Genomic DNA, 25753 nt, shown 5'->3' with positions numbered 1-25753 from the left:
GGGGGACTCATGTAACCGTATAAATACCTTATAAAGTGTGTAAACGTATAAATTTATCTAGTGCGTAAACGAACTGTCAAATTTTGTTTGAAAAATCATTTACACAATTTGTATAAATTTACGCGCACATTTCATTGTATAAACGCGGTAAACTCAAAGGAATGCAACCTTGCAGACATTACAGCAGGCATTTTCATCAGAAATCTCCAACATCAGCAAGTCATTTACAAGAATATATTAGTAAAGACGTTTTAGTTTTGATTTTTCACTTAATCTTGGCATTTTTTAATTTGTATAACAATCAAAAAATTTTTGTTTGCCAATATTACAGCTGATAAACAATCAAGTTTATCAAGAGTATTTCTAGGTGCGTTCATATAACAGCGTGTGTAAATGGATATAATTTTACACCTTATAAGTTTATATGCTTTCATGAGTCCCCCTAGTGTTTTGGCGACCTTTTTGTTTTTAATTTATTTTGTTTTTCCGGCTTTAGATCCTGGGTGAATAAAACCACATTTTTTTGTTTTTCAACCGATATATTTCGGTTACTCAACGGTAACCGTCTTGAGGGCGACTTTTGACAAATATAAAACATTTACAAATTAAAAATCACAATTAACAAAAATGTTTTCAAAAAAAAGTTTGTAAATATTATGTGTACACATGAGTTGAGTGCTGCCAACTCTCGTGGAACTGATCCGGATGGTTCCAATGAACTTTGTTCGTCATCCAGAGCTGGATAGCTCATTGGAACGATCTATAAGGTTGCGTTATGAATGTAAGATAAGTGCCGGTGGAAATTTAAATACACGGCTTTATAAGTGCAGTATGACCAACTATGATAGAAATTCAAAAATACATTTGAACCCGTAACTACTAAATGTTATTATCAAACGAATTTCTTAAAAGAACTACTTACACTGTTTTTTTTTTTTATTTAGTAAAAAAATATTCACAAAATTCATTAATTGTACGCTCCCTCTCTCGAGTACGCTCTTTTAATAGCAAATTCTATTGCTCATTCTCATTGTGTTAAATTGTTGCTATTTTGATTAAAATGTCGTTGATAAATACCCCGCAATTACCGTAAAGCTGTTTCAGTAGGAAACGTGTATTGAATTGGCGAAGTTCGAAATAGGCAAGCGAAGTACACCCATAATAAACCAGCTTTTGTTTTAGATCAACAATTAAATGTGTTTTTTGTGAAATTATCTAATTTGAATAGCAATGACATCAAAAGTTGAAGCAGAAATTGGATGGATTAAAACTACGCTATTTGCAGAGATTTTGAAAAATGAAAATTTTAAAGTAGATAATGAATTACATAACTGTGCAAATGAGATTATTAAATTTCATAATGTCGAAGTAAAATGCATTGGACCTGAAGAGGCTTTCATGTTAACGAGTTGTTATCGTGCTGTTATCACATTTGAGCTGAACGATAGTGGACCAAAAACAGCAAAGTTAATTGTTAAGGTGAGATAAGTTTTCGGTGTTAATTAGAAATAGAAATTTCGATCGTATATATTTAATTGAACATACGTGAAATGGATAATGCTCTGATAACCATCATCATTATTATCATAAATTGGCGGGTTTTATTGATTGCGTTGGAATCCACTGCAGTCATACCTATAATACCTGACGGCAGTTGGGAGGAGAAAGTAATATCAAGTCTAACTACACCCGTCTCTACTAACTCAGTTTCGGTAGGAAAACTTTCTATACCGGGACGTCGTCAACCAGGCATAACACGAGTTAGCCAGTTCGGCTCGCACTCTGCTCAGATTTTCGTAAAGCTCATAAAGCAGACGGACAGGGCCATATTCCGAAGAGTTTTTCAATCGAAAACTCCAAGGATCATCCCGCCTTATCTCGGCACCTTCCATGATTCCGAATAAACTATCAGAACAGGTAGGGGAGAAAGCCTTATAGATCTTAATTTTTGTTCGTCGAAAGAAATGATTAAATTTTCAATAGCCTACTCAGCCCAGAGTAGCAACGACAAAATTTTATTGTCATAAATTTTTTTGTGATAGACCATTTATCAATACCACTTAAGATATACTGTAAGCGTAATTTTTTTTATTACCACTAAATATTTAATGATAGTCCTAATTTGAAAAAATGTGATAAGACCTTTTGAAGGACTAACGTGAGGTTGAGCAATTTTATTCAATTGAAATTACGTTAGGAAGCACTGGTCGACCAATAATAACCTAATATAGACCGAACATGCCGATTACTATTATTATTATTATTAGGACTTCTTGCAATTCGACCTTAATTCAGATCTATTATGGTTGATCTTTCAGTTGATTTCTATTTGGCGAGGTTTTTAATGTATTCAAGTAGGTAACTCTGTTTACCTCAACCCCTCTGAGCGGGTTATGCGCTTAGCTTGGGACCAGCCACCTCAAATCAAAATCAAATGAAATTACCAATATCAAGTCCCGGATAAAGAGGAAACGCAATTTTGATGACGTTCATAAAGGCTCACGATTTAAGGGCATGTACCTGGAATTTACGTTCTCTTGATGGGCTTGGTGTCAATACAAGGCTTGTTGATGTGCTAGTGAAATCAAAAGCTGACGTCAACGCTATCCAAGAGATGCCAAGGACTATAGTTTACACATATTAAAATTTTTAAATGTCTCATTTCTCTGCACCCATTCACCGACGAAGGAGAAAGACGTTAAAGTGAATGAGCGCCTAGAACTCGTGCGGGCGCCGCCATGATATAATATTCGGGCTTGGCTACTTTAGTGCCAAGGTGAGCAAAGGTGTTTTAGACCTCACGGTTGAAAAGGTCAGCCTTCACAATGAAGCGTCTCCAAAGAAACCGATTCTGATCGACTTCGCCTTTCCTCGGAGCATGGCCATGGCCAGCACGTTCATATTCCGCATTGCAACCGAGGGAAAGGTTAGTGCCTACGGGGCAACGTTAAAAGCGAAGGCAACTAGAATAGCGAGTGAGAAACAGGGCAGCGTGGCGTGAGTGCGAGGAGATTAAGCTGATAGCTATCAGGAATAACTGCCGCAAATTTTACCGATTTGAGCCTGGGACAAGCTCCTGTTTAAACGAAAACGCCGATCTTGTAACCGATGTCCAGAGGGTGCTTAGATTATGGAGGGAATAGTTATCTGTGCTCCGAAATGGAGAGAGCGATGAATCGATTAGGGAAGATGATGAAACCACCTTCGGCGCACGAAAAGGAGCTACCTATATGGCGCTATTTCTGAATTTGGTTTCAGAGACACCATCAACTCTCCGAGATGTTCGAAACTAAACGAGGTTTCAGACAAGAAGGTTTCTTTAATATGATGCTGGAGAAAATTATAGGGAGCCGCAGAACTTAACCGCTAAGTGACAATATTCTATAAGAGCGTGCAATTACTGGCGTATTCTGACGACATTGACATCATCGGCCTAAACATCCGCGCCCGTAAGTTCTGCTTAGACGTTAGGTTTATTGGCGAATGAGAATAAAACGAAGTACCTGCTGTCACCGAGCAAAGAGTCAGCGTATTCGCATGTTGGAGACTACGTCACTCTTGGGAGCCATAGTAAAATAATTCGAGATAGTAAAGAAATTCGTTTATTTGGGAACCAGCAATAACACAAACAAGAACGTCAGTTGGGAAATCCAGCGAAGATACACTTTTGCCAACATATTGTAACGAATTTACTGCAATTCCGCTTATTTCAAATCTTCTACTAAGGTTCGAATCACAAAACTGTTGAATAAATAACTCCAATATTCGATAATGCAAAATGGTCTTTATTACACTACTTTCAAAATAACACTTCTATTGCTCGACAGATAGCGTGCTTAATCAAAACTGATTCTCGCGCCTCTACTGTTGTCGCCTTTTATACTGTCTGATTTCCTCGTTGCATACTTCTAGGCTTTGCCATTCCAGAACTTACTAGTTAGTTATCAGCTACAAAATCACCAGCCACAACTACGTTTATAGCTTCTCATATGTGCGTGAGTAATACTTGCACAAATTATTGCCCTCTCTTGTCAGCACCTCAGATAAGATATATGCATGTGTTTGTGCGTTGCTTCTCCGTTGCGTGTACATTTGGCCGGGTCGATTTGTGGGGAGGCAAAAAAATCGCCCATTGCTCTGTGAAAATCATATTCTAGGGATCAAAATAAGAAACTTTGCCGAAGGAACCATACCTCTAAAACGAATTCTGATGCCCCCCCCCCCCCTTTGGGTCATAGGGGCAAATTTTGAAAAATCCCACTTTGAAATGCCTATGTTTTTTCTTTTTGGAGTATATTTTTCTCTTTAGAAATTTATTTAGTCAGAACATATGTAAATGAAAAATTGAATTTAACTTAGTAATAGAAAAGAAATTAAAAAAAATTATTAGAAATTAGCGTTTTTAACCCCCTTTTAAAACCAAGGCATCACTGTGATGCATTTGCATGTCGTAAACATAGTTGTGTGGGTTTTTTATTCAACCGTTTTAAAAAATAAAGGTATCACTGTGACACAATTGCAGATCGTAAAATTGCTTGTGTTGTTTTTTTAAGCCACCACAAGACACAGCATGTAGAATTGAAATTGCCACCAAAAGCTCGACCCAAAGGGGGGGACATCAGAATTCGTTTTAGAGGTATGGTGCCTTCGGCAAAGTTTCTTATTTTGATCCCTAGAATACGATTTTCACAGAGCAGTGAGCGATTTTTAAATCTACCCGCCCTAGAGTACATACATATGTGTAGACATAGTGATTGAATTATTGATGTTCATCGGCTTAGAGATGACAGTACCCCTTAGTGTTGCTAATATTCGTAACAATATGCTATGTCTCGATGATTAACACCTTCATAGTCACAGTCCCCCACACAATTCTCTAGCAGACATTTCTATCTGAAAGATAGTTATTGATTTCTAGAAGTTTGACTTGTGGATACCCACTCCAGTTTAACAATCTTCATCATCAACCCGTGAAGCGAACATATGAGTCAGAGTTGAAATGAATTCCCTGTTTCTCAGAACATTCCGTCCCCATAGTTCCATGTAATTCCATTACCGTTGCATTAGCTAAGTCATATTTTAAGGTCTGAATGCGCCAAGTGGTGATTCCTTCTCTCACAGAGCCAGTCGATGCGGTTTGCTTATGTTGTTTCATTCTCTCTCGTTCCCGTTTCCCTTACTCTTTAATATTACACATGTTTTTGCTCCTCCCGCCTTTTACTTTTCTTTTCCCTCTCCTGTCATCCTTATCATCATCTTACTTTTGCTCATTCCCTTTAGCCCTTTTACCACCTCATTTTTACCTTTCTTATTATTTCCCCACTCATCTCTTTTCTTGACCATTCTACCTCTCTTTTTTGTACTCAACTCTCTCGTATAAGTATTTATGAGATATTTTCGAATATATGGCAGATTACACTTTCCTCTGAAGTAGCGAGGCACCACCCACTTTCCCAGGATTGCCTCTTTATTTTTAAATGCATACACGTAATTCTGTTCAAAACTGAGATTTTCCAATTTTTGCTCGCCTCTTCCTTTGCCGCATCAAAAATTGCTCATTTGTTGTTAAGAACTTGTTGATCTTCACGGAGGTCTTATAAAATACAAAATTGTATGCCTCCGTTTAAAAAGCCCTTTGTTGAAAGAAACTTTGTATACATGCACATTATTGTAAAATTTTAATTTATTCATATTTTAAATTACAGAGAACACCAAACCTGCCACAAGCAACATTCGACGGAATACAATTCGGACCACTCTTCAGCAATGAGATTTTATGTTATAGTACAATTATGCCAGCCCTTGAAAAATTTGCGGGGCGAATTATTAATATACCACGGTTCTACTATGGTGATTTAGGTAAAAATTATGCAACAGTTGTGCTACAAGATTTCGCTGTGGACAACTGGCGTATTGCCACACAAAAAGTGAATCTATCATTGGGACATGCACTTGTGGCAAGTAAGTAATCAAACGATTCCCGCATGTCTTGAATATGAGTTATTATTAGTCGAATTACGCTACTTTCATTCTAAAGCGTGAAATTTAACTAAATTAGGCCAAAAACATACGAAAAAGTTTTGACAAAAAATATTTTACGAAATAGTCCGAGTTCTGAGGATGAGGCCTCAATGAGACTTGCTTGCTTTGACTAATTTTTTAGGTGAAGAAACTACATAATGAAACTAAACCTAAGAGCTTTTTAGCTGTTATGGTTGTGGCCCCCAAAAGACTTAGTTCTTAGTACTTTATACTTTAATATGGTTAAGTATCTAAGGCATGGACAGGAGCTGTCTTAGAATTGCAACACTGAGTATAGGGCTATCAAGCACTAGGTTGCCTTGAACTGCGCTAATGTGGGCACCAGCAGCAAGAGCTGGGGTCTTTCGCGAAGAAGTCATGATTTGTAAGTTGGTAGTTAAGCTAAAACTGTTGAATGTGGTGCTGATTGGCGTAACGCATTGGATTCGGCGAGCACTACCAAAATATTAGTGTCAGTACAATTAGCAGCGCTGGTTGGTACTAGCGGTACTTTTAGAATAACACCAACCTTCGAATTCAACTCCAGCATTCCAGGAAACTTCCGTCCTGATGCAGTTGAATGGATGATTAAGATTTGGAATGAACGCGTAACTCTATGCCTGACTTTTTGAGCTCGAGCTGTTGTCAGAACTAGGCGAAGGTATTTCGATCTCGGTTCGATTCGCTATGTTTAACTTCATCGCCTAGCTCGTCGATAAAAAAAAAACAGATAAGAGTTCCATAACAGATCAGATCAATAACAAACAAGCACATAACTATAATAAGCCGATAACTCGATGACAACAGTTCCATAACAAACCGAAGGCTTTTCGATATCCAGCCGATATCAAACCGATAACTTGTCGAAAACGTTGTTATCGATAAAAAAAAAACCTATAAAGATGAAAATTATTCCGCAATGGTACGAAAATAGTCCCAAAGCCTATCCCGAAAGAAACTTGAAAGGCAGTAGACACGAAATGATCCCTATTCCTGTGATTGATGCGATTTCGGTATCTTTTTCCTATTTTAGATCCATCTATGAGTTAGAGATCTTTGTTAAATTTTTTGGTTGCAATATTCAACTTCTATACTCATTAATTGTAAATTAAGAGCCCTAACTTTTCTTAAAGTTATTTTCATATTTTTTTATTTCTCCTGCAGTTAAGAACCTTGGCGCCTTCCATGGTCTTGGCTTTGCGTTGAGACACGAAAATAGGGCGGAATTTGATCGCATCACAAAAGGTTTGAAAGAGTCACGTTATGATATAAAAGAAAAAGTGCCTACAATTGAAATTTTGATTGGAGCTGGCATGGAACGAGTTGTAATTGCATCAAAAAAATATCAACCTCATATAGATGTGGAGTTTCTGCAACGATTCCAACAAGTGGCTAAAAATTACGTATTATTTGGACGTCAGATGGTAAAGCCAGTAGAGCCGTTTGTAACTTTATGTCATGGAGACTATTTGCGCAATAATATAGCTTTCAGATACACAGAGGTGATCACCAGCGGCTTATTAACTACATTTGTTATCAGTGTGTGTATGCCTTAATGATATAAACTCTGTTGCAGGACAATGACGAGCCAAATGATTCGCTTATGTTCGATCTACAAACGATGCGCCTCTGCTCGCCTATGTTGGACTTTGCAACATTTCTCTCATTGTCGTGCTACACTGCTACGCGTTATGAGCATTTTGATCAAATATTCGAAGAATATTATAGCCAATTAACAACAACTTTTAAAGAGAATACGAAAGTAGTTGAATTTCCAGATTATTTGAGGTTTGTTAGTTTTAAAAAAATATTATTAACATATTAATAAAAAATCTTTTTTTTTTTTCATCCACCAGCCGTGAATCCTTTTTAAGCGAATACAGACGCTATTTGTTTTTTGGTTTAAGTACGGCGGCATATTTCCTTTTCCAATTAGCAGAACCAGATCAAGTATCATCGGAAGAGTTTCTAACTAGTGAGGATGATCCTGAAGAGCTTCGCCAAGATATATTGACTCGTGGCGGCGAGGTTGTTGATCGTGAGCTATCGCACCAAATGAAGGAATTATTTGACTTTGCCCAAAAGTATAGTCTCGATATATTTAAGGAATTTGATTATGTTTAAGCATAAATCCAAGGAAAGTAATATACATACCTACATATGTAAATAAAATAAGTATGACGTGATTGATTTTTCAATTTCGAGAGAAATTTATACCATTTTAAAACATGGCAAATGGATAAAAATTGTAATTGGTTTGGCAGTTGACAGCAGCCTGCAGCTAGCTGTCGGTCTAAGCACGCAACTTGAGTAGGAATGAGCTACATGTACAGTGTTTTATGTGGAGCTAATTAAAGCACAAAAATATGGAACTTGCAGATTATCACAACGACAGTCCAACATATTGCTTTTCAATATGGTTTATAAGCAAATAACGTAAGCTGAATGAGTTATTTTTTATATTCAAACCCAGCGCAGTTTCTAATACTCGGACACCATCTTTGCGTAAAACTGAATATCTTCACTTCACTACTCTTAACTGACCCTCTACCTTCAAACCATGTTATAATCATTGGTCGAGCGGTGAGGAGCTACGTGATTTCTTTTCTACATCCATAATTAAGTACTACTCGGGCGCCACCTAGATTAGGTGTGCACTGCTGCAACTAAAAGGAAACAGCTCGTTTGCACCATTTTACAGTCTTATTTGATGCCTCAATAACTAACGGCGACATTGATGTCTTTCTTTTCTGGCAAAAGTGTTACGCTTTTTGTACGCCGCGCAAGGAATGTAAATATATTTTGTTCTACTCAAAAAAGCAGGTAACGCCTTTAGGGGTATTTCGTTCTTTTGTGAAAATTGTGATTTTCGTGACGGTGTGGCAGTGCAACTCTGCTAAACCAGCTGATCGAGACAATTTATTTTCGTAACTTCACAAATTTTTAGCGAAGAAAATTTAAATGAAGGCCATAATTGCTAATGAATTTTTATCATCATTGACAGCGCGTTTGTGAAAATCAGCTAATACACGGGATAGCCATTTATGTTCTTTGCATGCACTATAAATGTTGAACATTTTCTGGGGTAGGAGTAACTCTATTAAGGCTTTACCATTTACTTAGACAACAATTTATTTCAGAAAATAAAACGCTATTAGTGAATCACTGTAGGAGCAATATATTTCCGGATAAGGCAAACATCGACCCTTCTCTGGGGAAAAGTATACATCCAAAAAGGCATACGTCTTGTCCTTGCAAAAGCCTATGAAATTAATACACCAAATATTGTTCAGAATACCGTTCCACTCCAACTGTGAGATGGGCTTTTGTAGGCCTTAGTAATTTCACCGACCAGAATAATCTCAACATCTAGCAAGTAGTACTTAATTGATCCAGGCTCACCTTCACTGGGACGACTTCAAGTGACTGCCAGTGATCAAGAGGCCCTCGGACTAAGAAAACCGCAAGGCGATTGCCGGAGATGCCGTTACGATTAACCTGTCGCTACCCGCCTGGCTGTCCAAGTAGGTGTAAAATTCTCTAAGAAACTAGGTACCGAATAGCATTCTATCAACCGCATCCTTCCTCTTTGAAGATGCTGCAGCTATCTGAAATAATACATCCCCCTTCCCAACCTTGACATCATTAATATGTTTTCCATACACCTTCCAGATATACACCAACCCCACTATTTCCTTGAGGGTATATGATTTATTAAGTTTCTGCTAAGACAAAACTGGCGTAGAGTAGGCTGTCTTGATTGAAGCTAGTGAGAATACTCGCGTGTCAAATGTTCTGTAGCCTTATAGCCTCCGTCTCCAAACCTTATTACAGCTCAGGCGGCGGCCACCCTCCCATCAATGTTCGCCGGGTGCATATATAAGGGCCAGAGTTAATGTAGTGTGAAGGGCCCGGATCATGTTAATCAGGGCTGATGGTGGTTGATATATAAACAGTGTTTAGTGCGTTCGACCATACTACCACTCGATAGAAAAGGATCGGCTAGCCAACCATATTGTACAACCAGTGCACCACCCTCACAAATCCAAGGGCCTGATTTCTCGAAGCTTTGCTCTCTATGTGCCGCAAAAAAATTTGCCCGCATTCCTGCCTTTTTATTTAAGTGTTTGTAGGGCCAATTACTTTCATTTTAGCCCAACTTTTCGCGTCCTTACTGAATTAAATAAGCTCTCTATTAGTTTAAATATTGATTTTTCTGTGTCCATTCAAGCCTTCCATTGATTTACTCTTAACTTAATGTTGTACCTATTGTACATGTTTAATGTTTATATTTAATTTTAATATTGTGACGAATATTACCATCTCTAAGGATATTAAATAAAGGCACAACAATATTTAAGCAAGCCACATAAACACATTAATCATCATGTACACACATAGAAGAAGAAACGTCTAGACATTTGGGCAGAGAGCACAAAATCAGCAGAAGTAATAAGTTTGATTTAAGCACGCTATCAGTTGCGAAGTGAAGGTTAGTTGCGATGTACTCTCAAAGTAGTCTAATAAAGACCATTTTGTAATACAGAATATTGGAGTGTTTGTTCAACAGTTTAGTGATACGAACGTAAGCAGAAGGTTGCAAATAGGCGGAATTTCACTAAATTTGTTACAATATGTTATTATATCTAGTCTGTAAGATTTTTATCATAGACTGAATGAATAAACTAAACTAAACTATATTAAGCTTCCACGACAAGGATCCCTATCCAATAGAAGCAGCAATACTCCACCAATGAGGAATGGTCTGACTTGATGGATCTCGTTCCTCCGAGTAAATGAAAATATATCATACCACATGCCACCATTCCCACCGAATGTCCGCGAATTTCCCCTGAAGAAGATTGACAGGTAGTCATCATTGACCCACGTTAAGGGAAGGGAATAGAGAGCACCTTCGTGCGAGCTCCTTCTCAACTTTCTTTCGATATCTGGCGAGTACAGACGTATTTGTCTAACACTTGGAAGCACAGCCAAACCTTTAAGAGTTGACGTAAAAGGGGGCTAGCCAGCAGGCAGGAAATCCCCAAAAATCTGCGAAGTTGCGATGAAATTACGGCAACTGGCCACGTAGATTTTGTAGGACTTAAAAAAGTTAAATTTCCCGTGCAATTTGGCTTTTCTTTAAGGGGATGGATATCATTATTCCGGAAATCGCTGGAGGCAAGCAGGTTCTTACGCAATATATCAGGAAAATGAGTGACCATAGACTCCTCACGGTTCAACGCTCAGTATTCATCAAAATCTTTGGGCATCCTAGTGGAACAGAATTCATAGGGATGATCTTCCTGAGATTCGAAGTCTGATTACAGTTTACCGCTTTCTCGCAGAAGATAACCGAAGTGTTCATGGATAAATGCTATAATCCAAGCGCATTTCTCTTTCGTTTCGTTCATACTTTTTTTGCGTGTACGTTATGTGCATACAAGTCACTGCTTAGTATCGGCTTAGAGATGATAGTATCCATTAGTGTTGTTAACAATCGTCACAGTGCCCTCCACCTAAGCCACCAAATTTCCTGATCTAATCGCCGCTAGCATCTCCAAATGTACCACTCTTATATTTCGTGGTTCCCAATGGTTTGTATGCGGTAGATGGTATCACTGATCTTCTTCACAACTTTGTACGGGCCTTCCCAACTGCACCGAAATTTGGACGGAACACCTTTCCGCCGGTGAGGGTTGTATAACAGTACCAAATCTCCCTCCAAGATACCCTCCAAATCATTGCTCTCATCGTACCTGCGTTTCATCTTACCACTCATTATCCTGGATCGTTCCCTCGCACTCTGTCGAATCTCCTCCACCAGCACTCGCTTACTGCTGAACCCTTTCTCCAAACTGAAGTTAAGTGGCACATCCTTGTTTTTATAGCGCATCATCTTTCTCCGCATATCGATCCTGATGTCATGGTCAACTAAGAAGTCCACTCCCAATATGACTTCATCAACTATCTCTGCCACAACGAATTTGTGTAGAACCATGACCTTCCCAATTAAGACTTCACAGATCACTTCTCCCAGGACTTGGTTATACTCGCCAGTGACCGTACGCAACCTTGCTCCAGGTAATGGCTTTACTCTCCTGTTGACCAAATCAGATCGAATCAAGGAATGAGATGCGCCCGTATCTACAGTCAGTACACGTTCTTTGCCATCCACATTCCCTCTGACGGTAAGACTGCTTGATTTCCTTCCAATTTGCGACACAGATATAATATAGCTGGAGATAGCTCTCGATCTCTACATCTTACTCGCTCTTGCTCATCCCCTCCAGCTTTGTTATTAAGACCACCCATGCTGTTGCAACCACTAGGATCAAGATCGCAATGACGTGCAATGTGACCGCTGAACGCTGGCTTACACAGAAGCGATGCTGTTTCCTGAATCAGAGCATGTAATACCGTTTCTGTGAATGTAGGTTTTGGGTTTGCGTATGTCGCTCGCTTCGTTTCGATATCCCGTATTCCGTTAACAAAGCTCTGGATTTTTAACCTTTCGGTATATTCCACGGGTGCGTCCGCATTCGCTAAATGTGTTAGCCTTTCAACATCCAACGCAAACTATTGCAATGTTTCACCAGGCCTCTGGAAGCGGTTCAGTAACTCCATTTGGTATATCTGTCTCTTATGCTCGGTTCCGTATCGTCTCTCTAGGGCGCCGATCAATACTTCATAACAGTTCCGTTCGCCCTCTGGAATGGTTTGTAAGATCTCAGCTGCAGGCCCTTTCAATGCCATGAACAGTGCAGCCACTTTATCATCCGCATTCCAGTTGTTCACTGCTGCGGTCTTTTCAAACTGTAGCTTAAAGACCTGGAAAGGAACAGAGCCGCCAAAAGATGGAGTTTTTACCTTCGGATTGCTTGCTGAAACAGCTGGGCGATTTAGTTGTAACTGCTCCATACGACCTTTTAAATCATCTACTTCTGCCTGAAATTGAGCCATTTTTGCATCCTGCGCTTCCAGTTTTGATGCTACCTGTTCCAAAATTTCTGCCGACATTTCAGATATACGTGCCTCTTGCACTTCCAATTGAGATACCATATATGTCTTTTGGTCTTCCAGTTGAGATGACACTTGCGACGTCATTTCTGAAATACATGCCTCCTGTGATTCCAGTTGAGTTTCCATCTTGGATGATATCTGTGTCGACATTTCTGAAATACGTGTTTCTTGTGCTTCAATTTTCGATGTTACTGTCGACGTTTGTGCAGATATTGCAGCCAATATCACGTTCAAGTCTGTGCTGGTAACTGCCTGCGATGTTACGTTTTTCTCTTCAATTTTTGTTGTTGTCTCGTCCCCATCAGGATGAAAGACATCATCGTCCACATTAATTCCTTCCGACTCCATAGCGTCCCGTAGCCGTGCTTGAAGTTCGATCTTATTGCCGGTTGTATTCAATCCACGGGCTTCCAACTCCTTTTTCAGTTGCTGGATCCTTAATTCACTAACTTCGCCATTCCTTGTTGTGCTCTGCAACTCTGGAATTTATTCAACAATTCCTCTTCTGACACCAATTGTAACGAATTTTGGGAAATTTCGCTTATTTGCAACCTTCTACTAACGTTCGAATCACTAAACTGTGGAATAATAACTCCACTATTCAATAATGGCCTTTATTAAAGTACTTTACAATAACAACTTCACAATAACACTTCTACTGCTCAACAGATAGCGTGCTTAAATCAAACTGAATTCGTCGTGCCTCAGCTGCTGCTGTTTTTATACTTTTTTGGTTTCCTCGTTGACATATTTCTAAAATTTTCTACCAGCTATAACATAACTACAGATGCACGTTATAGCTTCTCATATGTGCGTGTATATGTGAGTTATACTTGCACAAATTATTGCATACTTTTGTGAGCATCTCAGATAAGATATATGCATGTGTTTATTTCTCTCCGCTGCGTGTACATACATATGTGTAGACATAATGATTGATATGGTTATGTGCATACAAGTCACTGCTTAGTATCGGCTTAGAGATGATAGTATCCCTTAGTGTTGCCAATAATCGTCACAATATGTCTTTAGGTACTTAGTGCGATGATACAAAGTTTCACGTTTCTTGTGATCATATATGTACGTATGTATTTGATGAAATTTGAAGCTTCTGGCCGTTAAAATTGTGCAGAAATTTTAAAAGTTTCTTATCTGAACAATCGGTTGTATGGGATATATGCTATATATGCGACCGATCTCTATAATTTTTTCAGACAACAATGGGCAACAGAGAAATGTCTAGTTGGACACCTAAATATATCCACTCACAAAATTTTATCAAGATATCTCAAAAATTTAGGGACTAGTTTGCATTCAACCAAACAGACGGACAGACGGACATGGCTAAATCAACTCATCTGTTCATCCTGATCATTTCAGTATATTTATTGGTGGGTCTATCTCTTCTCTTGTAAGAACTTACAATTTTGAGATTCGTGGCAATAAAAATACAAAACGAAAGCTTTTTTGTACATAATTACTTCCTTTTCCTTCGATCCTCAAAACACTGTATTGCATTTATGCTAGACAAATACGCACATGCAAGCACATTCATACACGCAACTGACTGATATGATGTAAATAAATTGATGCTATTTGGGCGTAACAAATATTGCTGACAGCGATAAAGCGTCGCGTGACTTCGATTCGTCAGTTGAAAAAAAGTGAGGAATAGTTAAACTTAAATGAAAAAGTGTGTAAAATAAAAGTGAACCAGTTGAACGCGGAAGCGTTGAATAGAACTTGGTAACGCAGCTAGATAAACCCAAAGGCTAGTAATGTCTAGCGGCACTACATCGTACTCCCTGCGCGATCTTCGTACACTTTGGCATATACAAATAACGCGAATGTCATCTATAGATGTGCGTATGCGCAACATTTGTTTTTACAGCAAAGAACATTCAGACAGTCTTCGATTGCCACAAATCAATTGCAGTTGAAGCAACATGTTGCTGCGATATATGTATATGTATGAAGGTTGAAGGCTACTTATTATCACAATGCAACATGTTTGAGATTTTTTTTAGAAACAGCGGTTGTGTGGATTCTATTTGTCATGCAATTTAGCAATGCAACTTGTGCAGTACAATATGTTTCACTCAGTTTATAACTCAAAAATAGACTTAGTTGCATGATAGCATGATACAGAAACAGAATCTGTAGTTAGATTACGAAAATACGCATAAAACTATTATTTAAGAAGTTGTAATTCATCCCATTTTTGGTGCTGAATGGAATTGAGTGTCACAGGCATACAATTTTTACGATAAATGGTTTTGATCAAGGGAACAAACTAAGTGCTCTCGGCCCATGGGATGAAGTAAGGCCAAAACAGGGGTCACTTTACAAATAATTGCGTTATTTTTGGTTCTTATTGGTTTTTATTGGCTTCTTACTGACGGGTAACAAGTATGTCATTGATTTTATATTGAAGTTTTATCGGTATTTGTTTTATAACAAACCGATGACTAAATGATAACAAACAGATAACACCCATTGCGATTTTCGATAACAAATCCACAAATTTTCGATAACAAAGCGCTGTCGAGAACGAATCGATAACGTTTTGATAAATAATCTACAACTTTTCAATAATAAATCGATAACTTTTCGACAACAAACCGTTAACAAAAGGATAACTCGTCGTTAAGAAATAGATAACGCCCATATCCCGTCGATAAGAAAACGACAACTCATCGATAACTAACCCTTAACACGAACGATTTCGGTCCCGGCTTGAGTTTTGACTTCTTATCTTTCCGTTCTTATTCCCTCCTTTTCTTTTTTCCTTCCCTTTCCCTTCAGTAATAAGAATGAATACGTTCCGGGAGTGATGACTGGAAAAACTTAGGTACCCAGCGTGAAGAGATGCGGTACACTTATTTCCTTTATATTTAGGGGTATTACTAATAAATATGGGTAAAATCGATTGAAAAACCTCCCCACTTTAGATTATACTTAATGTCAGAAAACTGAAGCAAAATGAACCACATGATATAAGCTCTCAAGTGAGTATTATATGTTCGGTTACACGCGAACTTAGACAGTCTTACTTGTTAAGATATATTTTGGTAATAACGCAAAAACACAACAAAATCTCTATATACATACATAAGTAGGAAGTCGACATTAGATCAGTGCCTTTTTGGCGCGGTAGTTTTATATATTGTGGCGAATATTAGCTTTTCGATACATCACTATGCTGCTAGTAAATATATGCACAACATCAAAGCAAGCAGCCATACCAACAATGAACAGCGAAGCTAAAAGAGTAGGGAATATTTCACATACATGCATTCAGCAGCTAAGAGTGAAGGAGAAAGAGGAACAGTCAAAGCCCCATCACATAAGCAGTTCTTCATATAGATGCGTTTAACACAAACTTATGCATTATGAGTAGGACGGCAGATCGAGCGACACTAGCCGTCTGTCATGAAAAACTAGCCATCTTCCAACTTTTGTTGCAAGCAAAGCATAAAAAGAAGAATTTGACATTTGATTTGGCTAAGGGTGCTTTCACACTTTGCAAGTGAAAATATTTTCCCACTTGTTGGTACTTTACTAAAACTTTTCACAGTTAAAAACTGCAATTTAACAAATAAAAAGAACACAAAACATGTTAGCAAGTATTTTTCTTGTATAGTGAGAATGTTTATAACAGTGGTTTGCGAAATTTTGTATATGAATGGGCGAGGTGAATAAACTTTACTATTACTCACACATATACGCGTATATAAATAGATGACAAACGTGAATATAAGATGCGGAAATGAGAAATAAATAAGCAACTGTTCGCGACCGGGAAAAGTCGAGATCCTAGGAGAAATAGTTGAACGAGGCAACTGAGAGTATAAAAGCAACGAAATATGAGGAATAATCATCAGTTTGACTTTAACACGCTATAAGTAAGGTCCGCGAGTAATTTAACTGTGAAGTACTACAACAGTAGAGTTGTAAATAAAGAATATTTTGTTACACTGAATGTTTGAAAAATAAAAAAAGGTGCAAAATAATTAATTCCTAAAACTTGCTACAATATGTACATAAATGAAAACCTCAAATAAAAATAAAGTCGATCAAAATACTTGAACGCATGCGTGAACTTATTAAAGCGTGTAAACGGTTATATTTTGGTTTAGTATTTACACGATTTAGATACGAGAATGGAACTAACTACAATTTTCTAGAAACACCCGCTTAGGAAAAAAATCAATAAAAAAGTTGCAATTATGCGATTAGCAAAAATTACATTGTCAAATGCAAACAAAAAAGGCTTCAACATTTAATGTTGCATTGCAGTCAACTGAGATAGTTTTTGAGACTGGTTTTACGAATTTAAGCAATTTGATTTTTATTTGTATTTTATTTATTTTTGATTTATTCGTACAATTGAATTGCACCTGATTGGCTACGTTTAGTAATAAATTTTATTGTTGCTGTTGCATTAATACAGATTACTGCCTGCGTATCGAACGAATTGCTACCTTTTTATTGTTGTAGTTTGTTAGCTTTTGATTTGTTGTTATTTACATTGCACCAGCATTCACTAATTTATTTAATCACACTTGCATTGGATTTTTTAAGCAGCTTAAACAAAAAAATCTTGTTTCGAATTCAAACATGGCGCTCGTTAGTCGTACGCTTGAAATATTTACGCCATTTTGGAGCGAAGTTTAACGGTCAGTGCTAAAAAGGGAATTCATATTAACAGTGGATAAAAGCGAAACATACCAATATTAGCAACAATAAGGCGTACTGTCATCTTTAAGCCGATGCTAAGAGTGACTTGTATGCACATCCATAAATCAATCATTATGTATCTACATAAAAGAATCAATCATTATGTCTACACATATGTACGTACACGCAGCGGAGAAGCAACGCACAAACACATGCAGATATCTTATCTGAGATGCTCCCAAAAAGTATGCAGTTGTAATTGTGGAAGTGTCGCTCACAAATACACGCGCATACGAGAGCTACACACGTGCATCTGTAGTTATAATTATATACCAGTAACTAAGTAAATTCTGGAGGCGCCTAGAAGATGCAACGAGGAAATCACACAGTATAAAAACAGTAACAGTAGAGGCACGATAATGAGTTTTCGATTAAGCACGCTATCTGTCGAGCAATAGAAGTGTTATTTTGAAAGTACTTGAATAAAGGCCATTTTGTATTATTGAATATTGGAGTTATTTATTCAACAGTTTAGTGATGGAACGTTAGCAGAGAATTTGGAATAAGCGGAATTGCAGTAAATTCGTTACAATATCCTTAAAAGTGTGGAAAGGGCAGTAAGAACTGGGCTTATCGTTTTTTCTTATATAAACGATGGCGCATCGATTCATATAATAAACCTGAGTCGTCGGTTTTTCCCTGTTGTTGTTGTTGTGTTAACAAAGCTTCACCCCATTCATTGGGCAAGTCCACTCACAAATTGTCATCAAAGTCCTCTAACGGAAGTCCAAGGAAATTGGCAGTTTCCACAGGGTCGTACCATAGGGAGATTGATGTTAGAGGCGTAGGTTCCACATTACAATTGAAAAGATTATTAGTGTCATGTGGTAATACATCTCATGTACGAACATACATTACGTATGTCGGGGTTGACTTGTTTACTCAGGGTAGCTCGTGTCTCCTTGGTTGTGTGCTGTCTTCTTCTGCAAGAGTAGAATATTGTGTATTGAAAACAAGGTTCACGAGGAGTGTTTTTTCCCCTAAGGAGGCATAGCATTCAACTAAAGGTGAACACATCATGATTTGTAAAGGAGTGGATGCGAGTGCATATCAGCTGGTATATAACTAAGTGCAACCTTAGTCTATGCGTTAAGGATTGACGTACGTAGATGAAATTTTGAAGGGGATAGAAATGTATCGTTTATTCTTCAACCATTTTGGGTCTATTTCGGGACTGTTTCGTGGTCATGTAGTGATGACTTCTGGGACATTTCTATATTATTTTCGGAATCTTATAGAAACTTTTTCAGGGCCGATTTGGGACAGCTTGGACATTCTTTCGTGTTCACTTTGCGACAATTTTTCTTATCATTTCCGAGACTATTTCAGGTCTAATTAGAGACAGTTTGCCATCTTTTCTGGTTCACTTCGGGACTATTTTGTTGGAGTAATTTTTTAACTATTTCGGGGTTTAAGGCAGGGGTCGTTAGCTAGTGAAATAATTATTCGCGCTCACTTCACACACACATTACTATTCTCATTCGTTTATGTAGATTGAGCGACACTGACGCCATCTGACATGGAAAAGTAGCCAACTCCCAAATTTTGTTACAAGCAAAGCAATAGAAGAAGAATTTGATATTTGCTTTGGCTAAGGGTGTTGGTACACTTTGCAAGTGAGATTATTTTTCCCACTCGTTTTTCACAAGTAAAAACTGCAATATAACAAATGAATACGACACAAAATATGTTAGCAAGTATTTTTATACTCAGTTGAGCAGAGCTCACAGAGTATATTAAGTTTGATTAGATAACGGTTGGTTGTACAGGTATAAAGAAATCGAGATAGATAAAGACTTCCATATATCAAAATCATCAGGATCGAAAAAAAATTTGATTGAGCCATGTCCGTCCGTCCGTCCGTCCGTTAACACGATAACTTGAGTAAATTTTGAGGTATCTTGATGAAATTTGGTATATAGGTTCCTGAGCACTCATCTTAGATCGCTATTTAAAATGACCGATATCGGACTATAACCACTCCCACTTTTTCGATATCGAAAATTTCGAAAAACCGAAAAAGTGCAATAATTCATCACCAAAGACAGATAAAGTGATGAAACTTGGTAGGTGGGTTGAACTTATGACGCAGAATAGAAAGTTAGTAAAATTTTGGCCAATGGGCGTGGCATCGCCCACTTTTCAAAGAAGGTAATTTAAAACTTTTGCAAGCTGTAATTTGTCAGTCGTTGAAGATATCATGATGAAATTTAGCAGGAACGTTACTCCTATTACTATATGTACGCTTAATAAAAATTAGCAAAATCGGAGAAGGACCACGCCCACTTAAAAAAAAAAATTTTTAAGTAAAATTTTAACAAAAAATTTAATATCTTTACCGTATATAAGTAACTTATGTCAACATTCAACTCCAGTAATGATATGGTGCAACAAAATACAAAAATAAAAGAAAATTTCAAAATGGGCGTGACGCCGCACTTTTTCATTTAATTTGTCTAGGATACTTTTAATGCCATAAGTCGAACAAAAATTTACCAATCCTTTTGAAATTTGGTAGGGGCATAGATTTTATGACGCTAACTGTTTTCTGTGAAAATGGGCGAAATCGGTTGAAGCCACGCCCAGTTTTTATACACAGTCGTCCGTCTGTCCTTCCGCATGGCCTTTAACACGATAACTTGAGCAAAAATCGACATATCTTTACTGAACTTGGTTCACGTACTTATCTGAACTCACTTTATCTTGGTATAAAAAATGAACGAAATCCGACTATGACCACGACCACTTTTTCGATATCGAAAATTACGAAAAATGAAAAAAATGCCATAATTCTTACCAAATACGAAAAAAGGGATGAAACATGGTAATTGGATTGGTTTATTGACGCGAAATATAACTTTAGAAAAAACTATGTAAAATGGTTGTGACACCTACCTAAGTAGAAGAAAATTAAAAAGTTCTGCAGGGCGAAATAAAAAACCCTTGAAATCTTGGCAGGTATTACATATATAAATAAATTATCGGTATCCAGAAGATTATGTTCTGGGTCACCCTGGTCCACATTTTGGTCGATATCTGAAAAACGCCTTCACATATACAACTACCACCACTCCCTTTTAAAACTCTCATTAATACCTTTAATTTGATAGTAATATCGTACAAACAGGTTCTAGAGTCACCCCTGGTCCACCTTTATGGCGATATATCGAAAGTGCGACCACCTATAGAACGAAGGCCCACCTCCTTTTAAAAATACTCATTAACAGCTTTCATTTGATACCCATATCGTACAAACAAAGTCTAGAGTCACCCCTGGTCCACCTTTATTGCGATACCTCGAAAAGGTGTCCACCTATAGAACTAAGGCCCACTCCCTTTTAAAATACTCATTAACACCTTTCGTTTGATACCCATATTGTACAAACGTATTCTAGAGTCACCCCTGGTCCACCTTTATGGCGATATCTCGAAAAGGCGGCCACCTATACAACTACCACCACTCCCCTTTAAAACCCTCATTAATACCTTTAATTTGATACCCATATCGTACAAACACATTCTAGAGTCACCCCTAGTCCACTTTTATGGCGATATTTGGAAACGGCGTCCACCTATAGAACTAAGGCACTCCCTTTTAAAATACTCATTAACACCTTTCGTTTGATACCCATATTGTACAAACGCATTCTAGAGTCACCCCTGGTCCACCTTTATGGCGATATCTGGAAAAGGCGACTACCTATACAACTACCACCACTCCCTTTTAAAACCCTCATTAATACCTTTAATATGATACCCATATCGTACAAACAAATTCTAGGGTCACCCCTGGTCCACCTTTATGGCGATATCTCGAAACGGCGTCCACCTATGGAACTAAGGATTACTCCCTTTTAAAACACTCATTAACACCTTTCATTTGATACCCATATTGTACAAACAAATTCTAGGGTCACCCCTGGTCCACCTTTATGGAGATATCTCGAAACGGCGTCCACCTATGGAACTAAGGATTACTCCCTTTTAAAATACTCATTAACACCTTTCATTTGATACCCATATCGTACAACCAAATTCTAGAGTCAGCCCTGGTACACCTTTATGGCGTTATCCCTAAATGGCGTCCACCTATAGAACTATGTCCCACTCCCTCTTAAAATACTCTTTAATACCTTCCATTTGATACACATGTCATACAAACACATTCCAGGGTTACCCTCGGTTCATTTCTCTACATGGTTATTTTCCCTTATGTTGTCACCATAGCTCTCAACTGAGTATGTAATGTTCGGTTACACCCGAACTTAACCTTCCTTACTTGTTGTTGTATAGGGAGAATGTTTAAACAGTGCTTCGTGAAATTTTGTATGTGAATGGGCAAGGCGAAATAAGCTTCAATTGCCAAGTCTGAAGTTCCTTCATATTTACAAACGCAACATCTTGGTTGATTGTGGCGATGTTATTGGAATGCACAAGCTTGTGTTAAACGCATCTATATGAAAAATGTCATTGTGCCGCGGCCTTAAGATGATTTTAGTTTTACTCACACAGCCACAGTTTCAATTTAAGGTATAAGCCATCATCCGGTGGCAAAGATCCTGAGCCAGATAAATAATTTTGCATGTAAATACAACAACAACGATTTGAGCCAGATAAATCCAAAAAGAAGTCTGGTTCAATTTGTGAGCCAGATAATTTGTTAATTACTTGTCTTTAGTTTGTCAACGCTGCCTTTAATAAACCTACTTTTTCAAAAATAGATGTCGCTGCTTAGCCTTTCGCCGTATGAGTTCAATGAAAAACAGCGGCGACATCTGCCTAACACATTTCACGTGTGCGAAAATATCACGACATCTGCTTCTCAATTCTCTCAATGATCCAGAGCATTCCCGTGAGGGTGAGCCGGAGCTGTAAAACTCACTGGATGACGGCAATCATTTTAAGTTTATTTTGGGACCAATTTGATACAAATTCAGAATCATTTCGGGACTATTTTAGATATCACTTTTGAACAACTTCAAAATAATTTCGAGGCTGTTTCAGAACAATTTTTTCATCGTTTCGGGTTCAATTCGGGACTACTTTTTTACTTCCGTTTCGTTTGATGTTTTACCGCCAATTTCCATACAAAATTGGAGAATCTTGCAATCCATTTTTGAGTATTTTCCCGGATAGCTAGAGTCTTGAAACTTGGAACACACATTGGAGCCCGATGAAAATTTAACATGAGGGAAAAAGCTTTGATATGTGGTCCAAGGATCGTGAAAATTCAAAAAATCGTCCGAACTTCGAAATTTTTGCTTTCGAGTTTTAAGAAACTTCCCGATAACCCAAAGACCTAAAACTTTTAACCAATCTTTGTACTTTATTAGGTTATATTGTTTAGGGAAACAGAGTTTTCCAAATGAGACAGGTATCGCGATATTTAGAGGAATTGAGAAGTCTATTTAAAATTGTTGAATCTTGCGATATATTTTTAAGTAACTACTCATTTTATTTATTTATTATTCAGGTCACCTTGACAAATGCAACAAAAGGAGAAAATAAAAAGATAAACAACTTTTAAGTACTTCCTTTATATTAATGGGCAAGAAAAAACGAGCTCGTAAAATCGTTTGTCTCTGCTGAGGGTCCAATATCAAATTCTTGTACAGGAAAGCTGAGTTCCTTGGAGTTGCGTGCTACCCGATGCGATGTTTGTCAGGCATGTCCTGCCTATCTCCTTATAACAAAAACCAATTGTGGTGTGAAATCAAAGCATCTAAGATCAATGCCCCTATTTAACAATTCTGATGAAACGGCAAGTTTTCTAGGACTCCTGTAGGAGGATTTCGATGGCACAAGGTATGTAGTCACACCTGCATGATGGGACGAAACAATATTAAAATGCCATCATGGAGAGAAAGGGGAGTCAATTAACTCGATCTATTGATTGCAGACTGCAGATAACGCGACTTAGACTTCCAAGGACACATTCTATCGGAATTATTTTGAAAGTCAGGGAAGTTGAAACACCAAACGTGATTAAGTGGGAGGTGTCGAGCTTCGCTGGTGTCCCTAAGGCATCGAATATCTCTCTTAGCTGAGTTCCTGGGCACAGCGATATTGAAAGAAATGAATTTACAGATGAGACAACCACCGCTCGTGAAAGGAAAATCGAGAAACCGGCTTGATTGCGAGGTCTCAAGATCCTTTTGCAATGTTTGGATAGGAAAAGATCTAGCTTCTTTCACAAGTTAAACAAATCTGTAGTGACAGTACTCACGGGTGTCATCAGAGGTCATTGAGCTATTGCGACGATGCTCCGACGGTGGCGCATACCAACAAGCTCCGTCATCAAAAGCGCTTAGGATGTGAAGAAAAAGGTGTGGGTTTATCCATTTCTCTGCCGATGTCCAGGGCTGCAAAAAAACGAGGATTAAGTTGGCGCCCGGTCTTTCGACAGTCTGTCAGAGGTTGCAAATGTGGATATTTCACCCCTACTGTAGTTCGCTACAGAAAGCAAGTGGTTCTTTAAGGACTACTAGGAAGTAATATGGTTGAACGAATATGCCGCGAGAACACTCAAAATGACGATGTGTGGGAAATCCCCAATCAAGCTCCTAACCTAACCTAAGTTTTCATGTGTGCGAAAGTATGCGGTACAGTAGGCATTAAGTAAGAGTATTCGCAGTGCACATCAATGTCTCCGAGTGAAAGTGCATTAAATCTAATCTCAACCTTAAATAACCCAGCTGAACTCAAACTTTATTGATCGCCAAATATGTACATATGTATAAAGAAATGCACTTTTTGCAAGTCAATCAAGAGTACATTACTTCTAACTTCATCTTCACTGCCAGTTATTGTGTACTGCGATTTCCAGCCTCTATTGCTTAAGGTTAACAAAGTATGTAAGTACATGAGTAGGCGTTAGTAGCGCTATCTGCTACTGCCAGCTTGCGGCTTACTTAGAGCTCAAATCTTTTATGTATGCATGTCCCTCCAGCATCAGTTAGCCCGCCAATTTTTTATGTGCAACATGTAAATTTACAACTTGCAACAGTCTATAACTTTCAAGAAAATTTTAATCTATTGCAAGTACAAACAGTTGCCGCAAGCCACATCATCAGGCAACATGTAGCCGCAGCAACATGCCAATTCATGCTAGCCAATTAAGCAAAAATGCCAGCAAAAGCCATTTGCCACACTAGACGACGAATTGGCGATAATTGAATGCATTTATAGATTGCAGCTAACTATGTATGCAACTTACAACAACAACTTGTTAAGTATCAGCATTCATTCGTACTCCTCAAATTGTCATCAAAAGTGCGCACAATTGTTACATAACTTCCAGCAGCAGCAGCAGTCAAGCGAGTGGCAATTACCGAGCACCTCACCAATGGGAAATACCCAGCTTCAGCTGCTTCATAGCTTAGAATTGAAAATTATATGCAATTTTTAGCTGCATAATAGCAAGCACAAACGTCGTCGGACATTTGAAAATTGAATGCGGAGATCTGTATTTTGTCTGATTAGCAATCACTCTGTCGCCGATTAGATCGCCCGCGACTGAGTTTAACCGTACATTTTCTTTGCCAAATAGATGAGCGCTTCCTTTTGGAATGTGCAAGATTATTTGAGCCGATACGTCATGCCACATACTTAAACCCATGGTAAATAGAAATAGGCTTACATTTTGCACAAATAACTTTGTTTTATCATTTCCATTAGCCCCTGGAATAAGGGGTAATGTTTTGTTTGTAGGCACCTGTTCGGCAACCATCATTTCACAAGTTCATTTGCCATGCTTCTGTCTGTTGAATGTCCAATTAAACTGACAAGCTGTGATCCAGTCTCTAAAAGATCGACATTGACCTAATGGTCTGGCAATTTTATTTAAGAGGATGCGTGCATAAATGGCAGAATTTGCTAGATGTTGTGACTGCCTGGCATTGTGACTGTGGAATTTAAATTTGCATTCTTTCAAGAAGTCGAGGATGTGTTTTGTTGATGAGCTACAATT

General features: G+C 38.1%; 1 protein-coding gene across 1 annotated transcript; it reads left to right on the top strand.

Annotated features, from left to right (window-relative positions):
- Positions 1-1104: 1104 nt before the first annotated feature.
- On the top strand, positions 1105-8219 carry LOC137246996 (uncharacterized). The gene is made up of 5 exons (XM_067778061.1): positions 1105-1479; positions 5706-5961; positions 7186-7523; positions 7598-7809; positions 7878-8219. Exons 1-5 carry the CDS (start codon positions 1231-1233, stop codon positions 8143-8145), a joined length of 1323 nt encoding a protein of 440 aa, XP_067634162.1. The 5' UTR covers positions 1105-1230; the 3' UTR covers positions 8146-8219.
- Positions 8220-25753: the final 17534 nt, after the last annotated feature.

This window comes from Eurosta solidaginis, chromosome 3, assembly GCF_040869045.1.
Source record: "Eurosta solidaginis isolate ZX-2024a chromosome 3, ASM4086904v1, whole genome shotgun sequence".
Lineage (NCBI taxonomy): Eukaryota > Metazoa > Arthropoda > Insecta > Diptera > Tephritidae > Eurosta > Eurosta solidaginis.
This window is presented reverse-complemented; position numbering and strand designations above follow the sequence as displayed.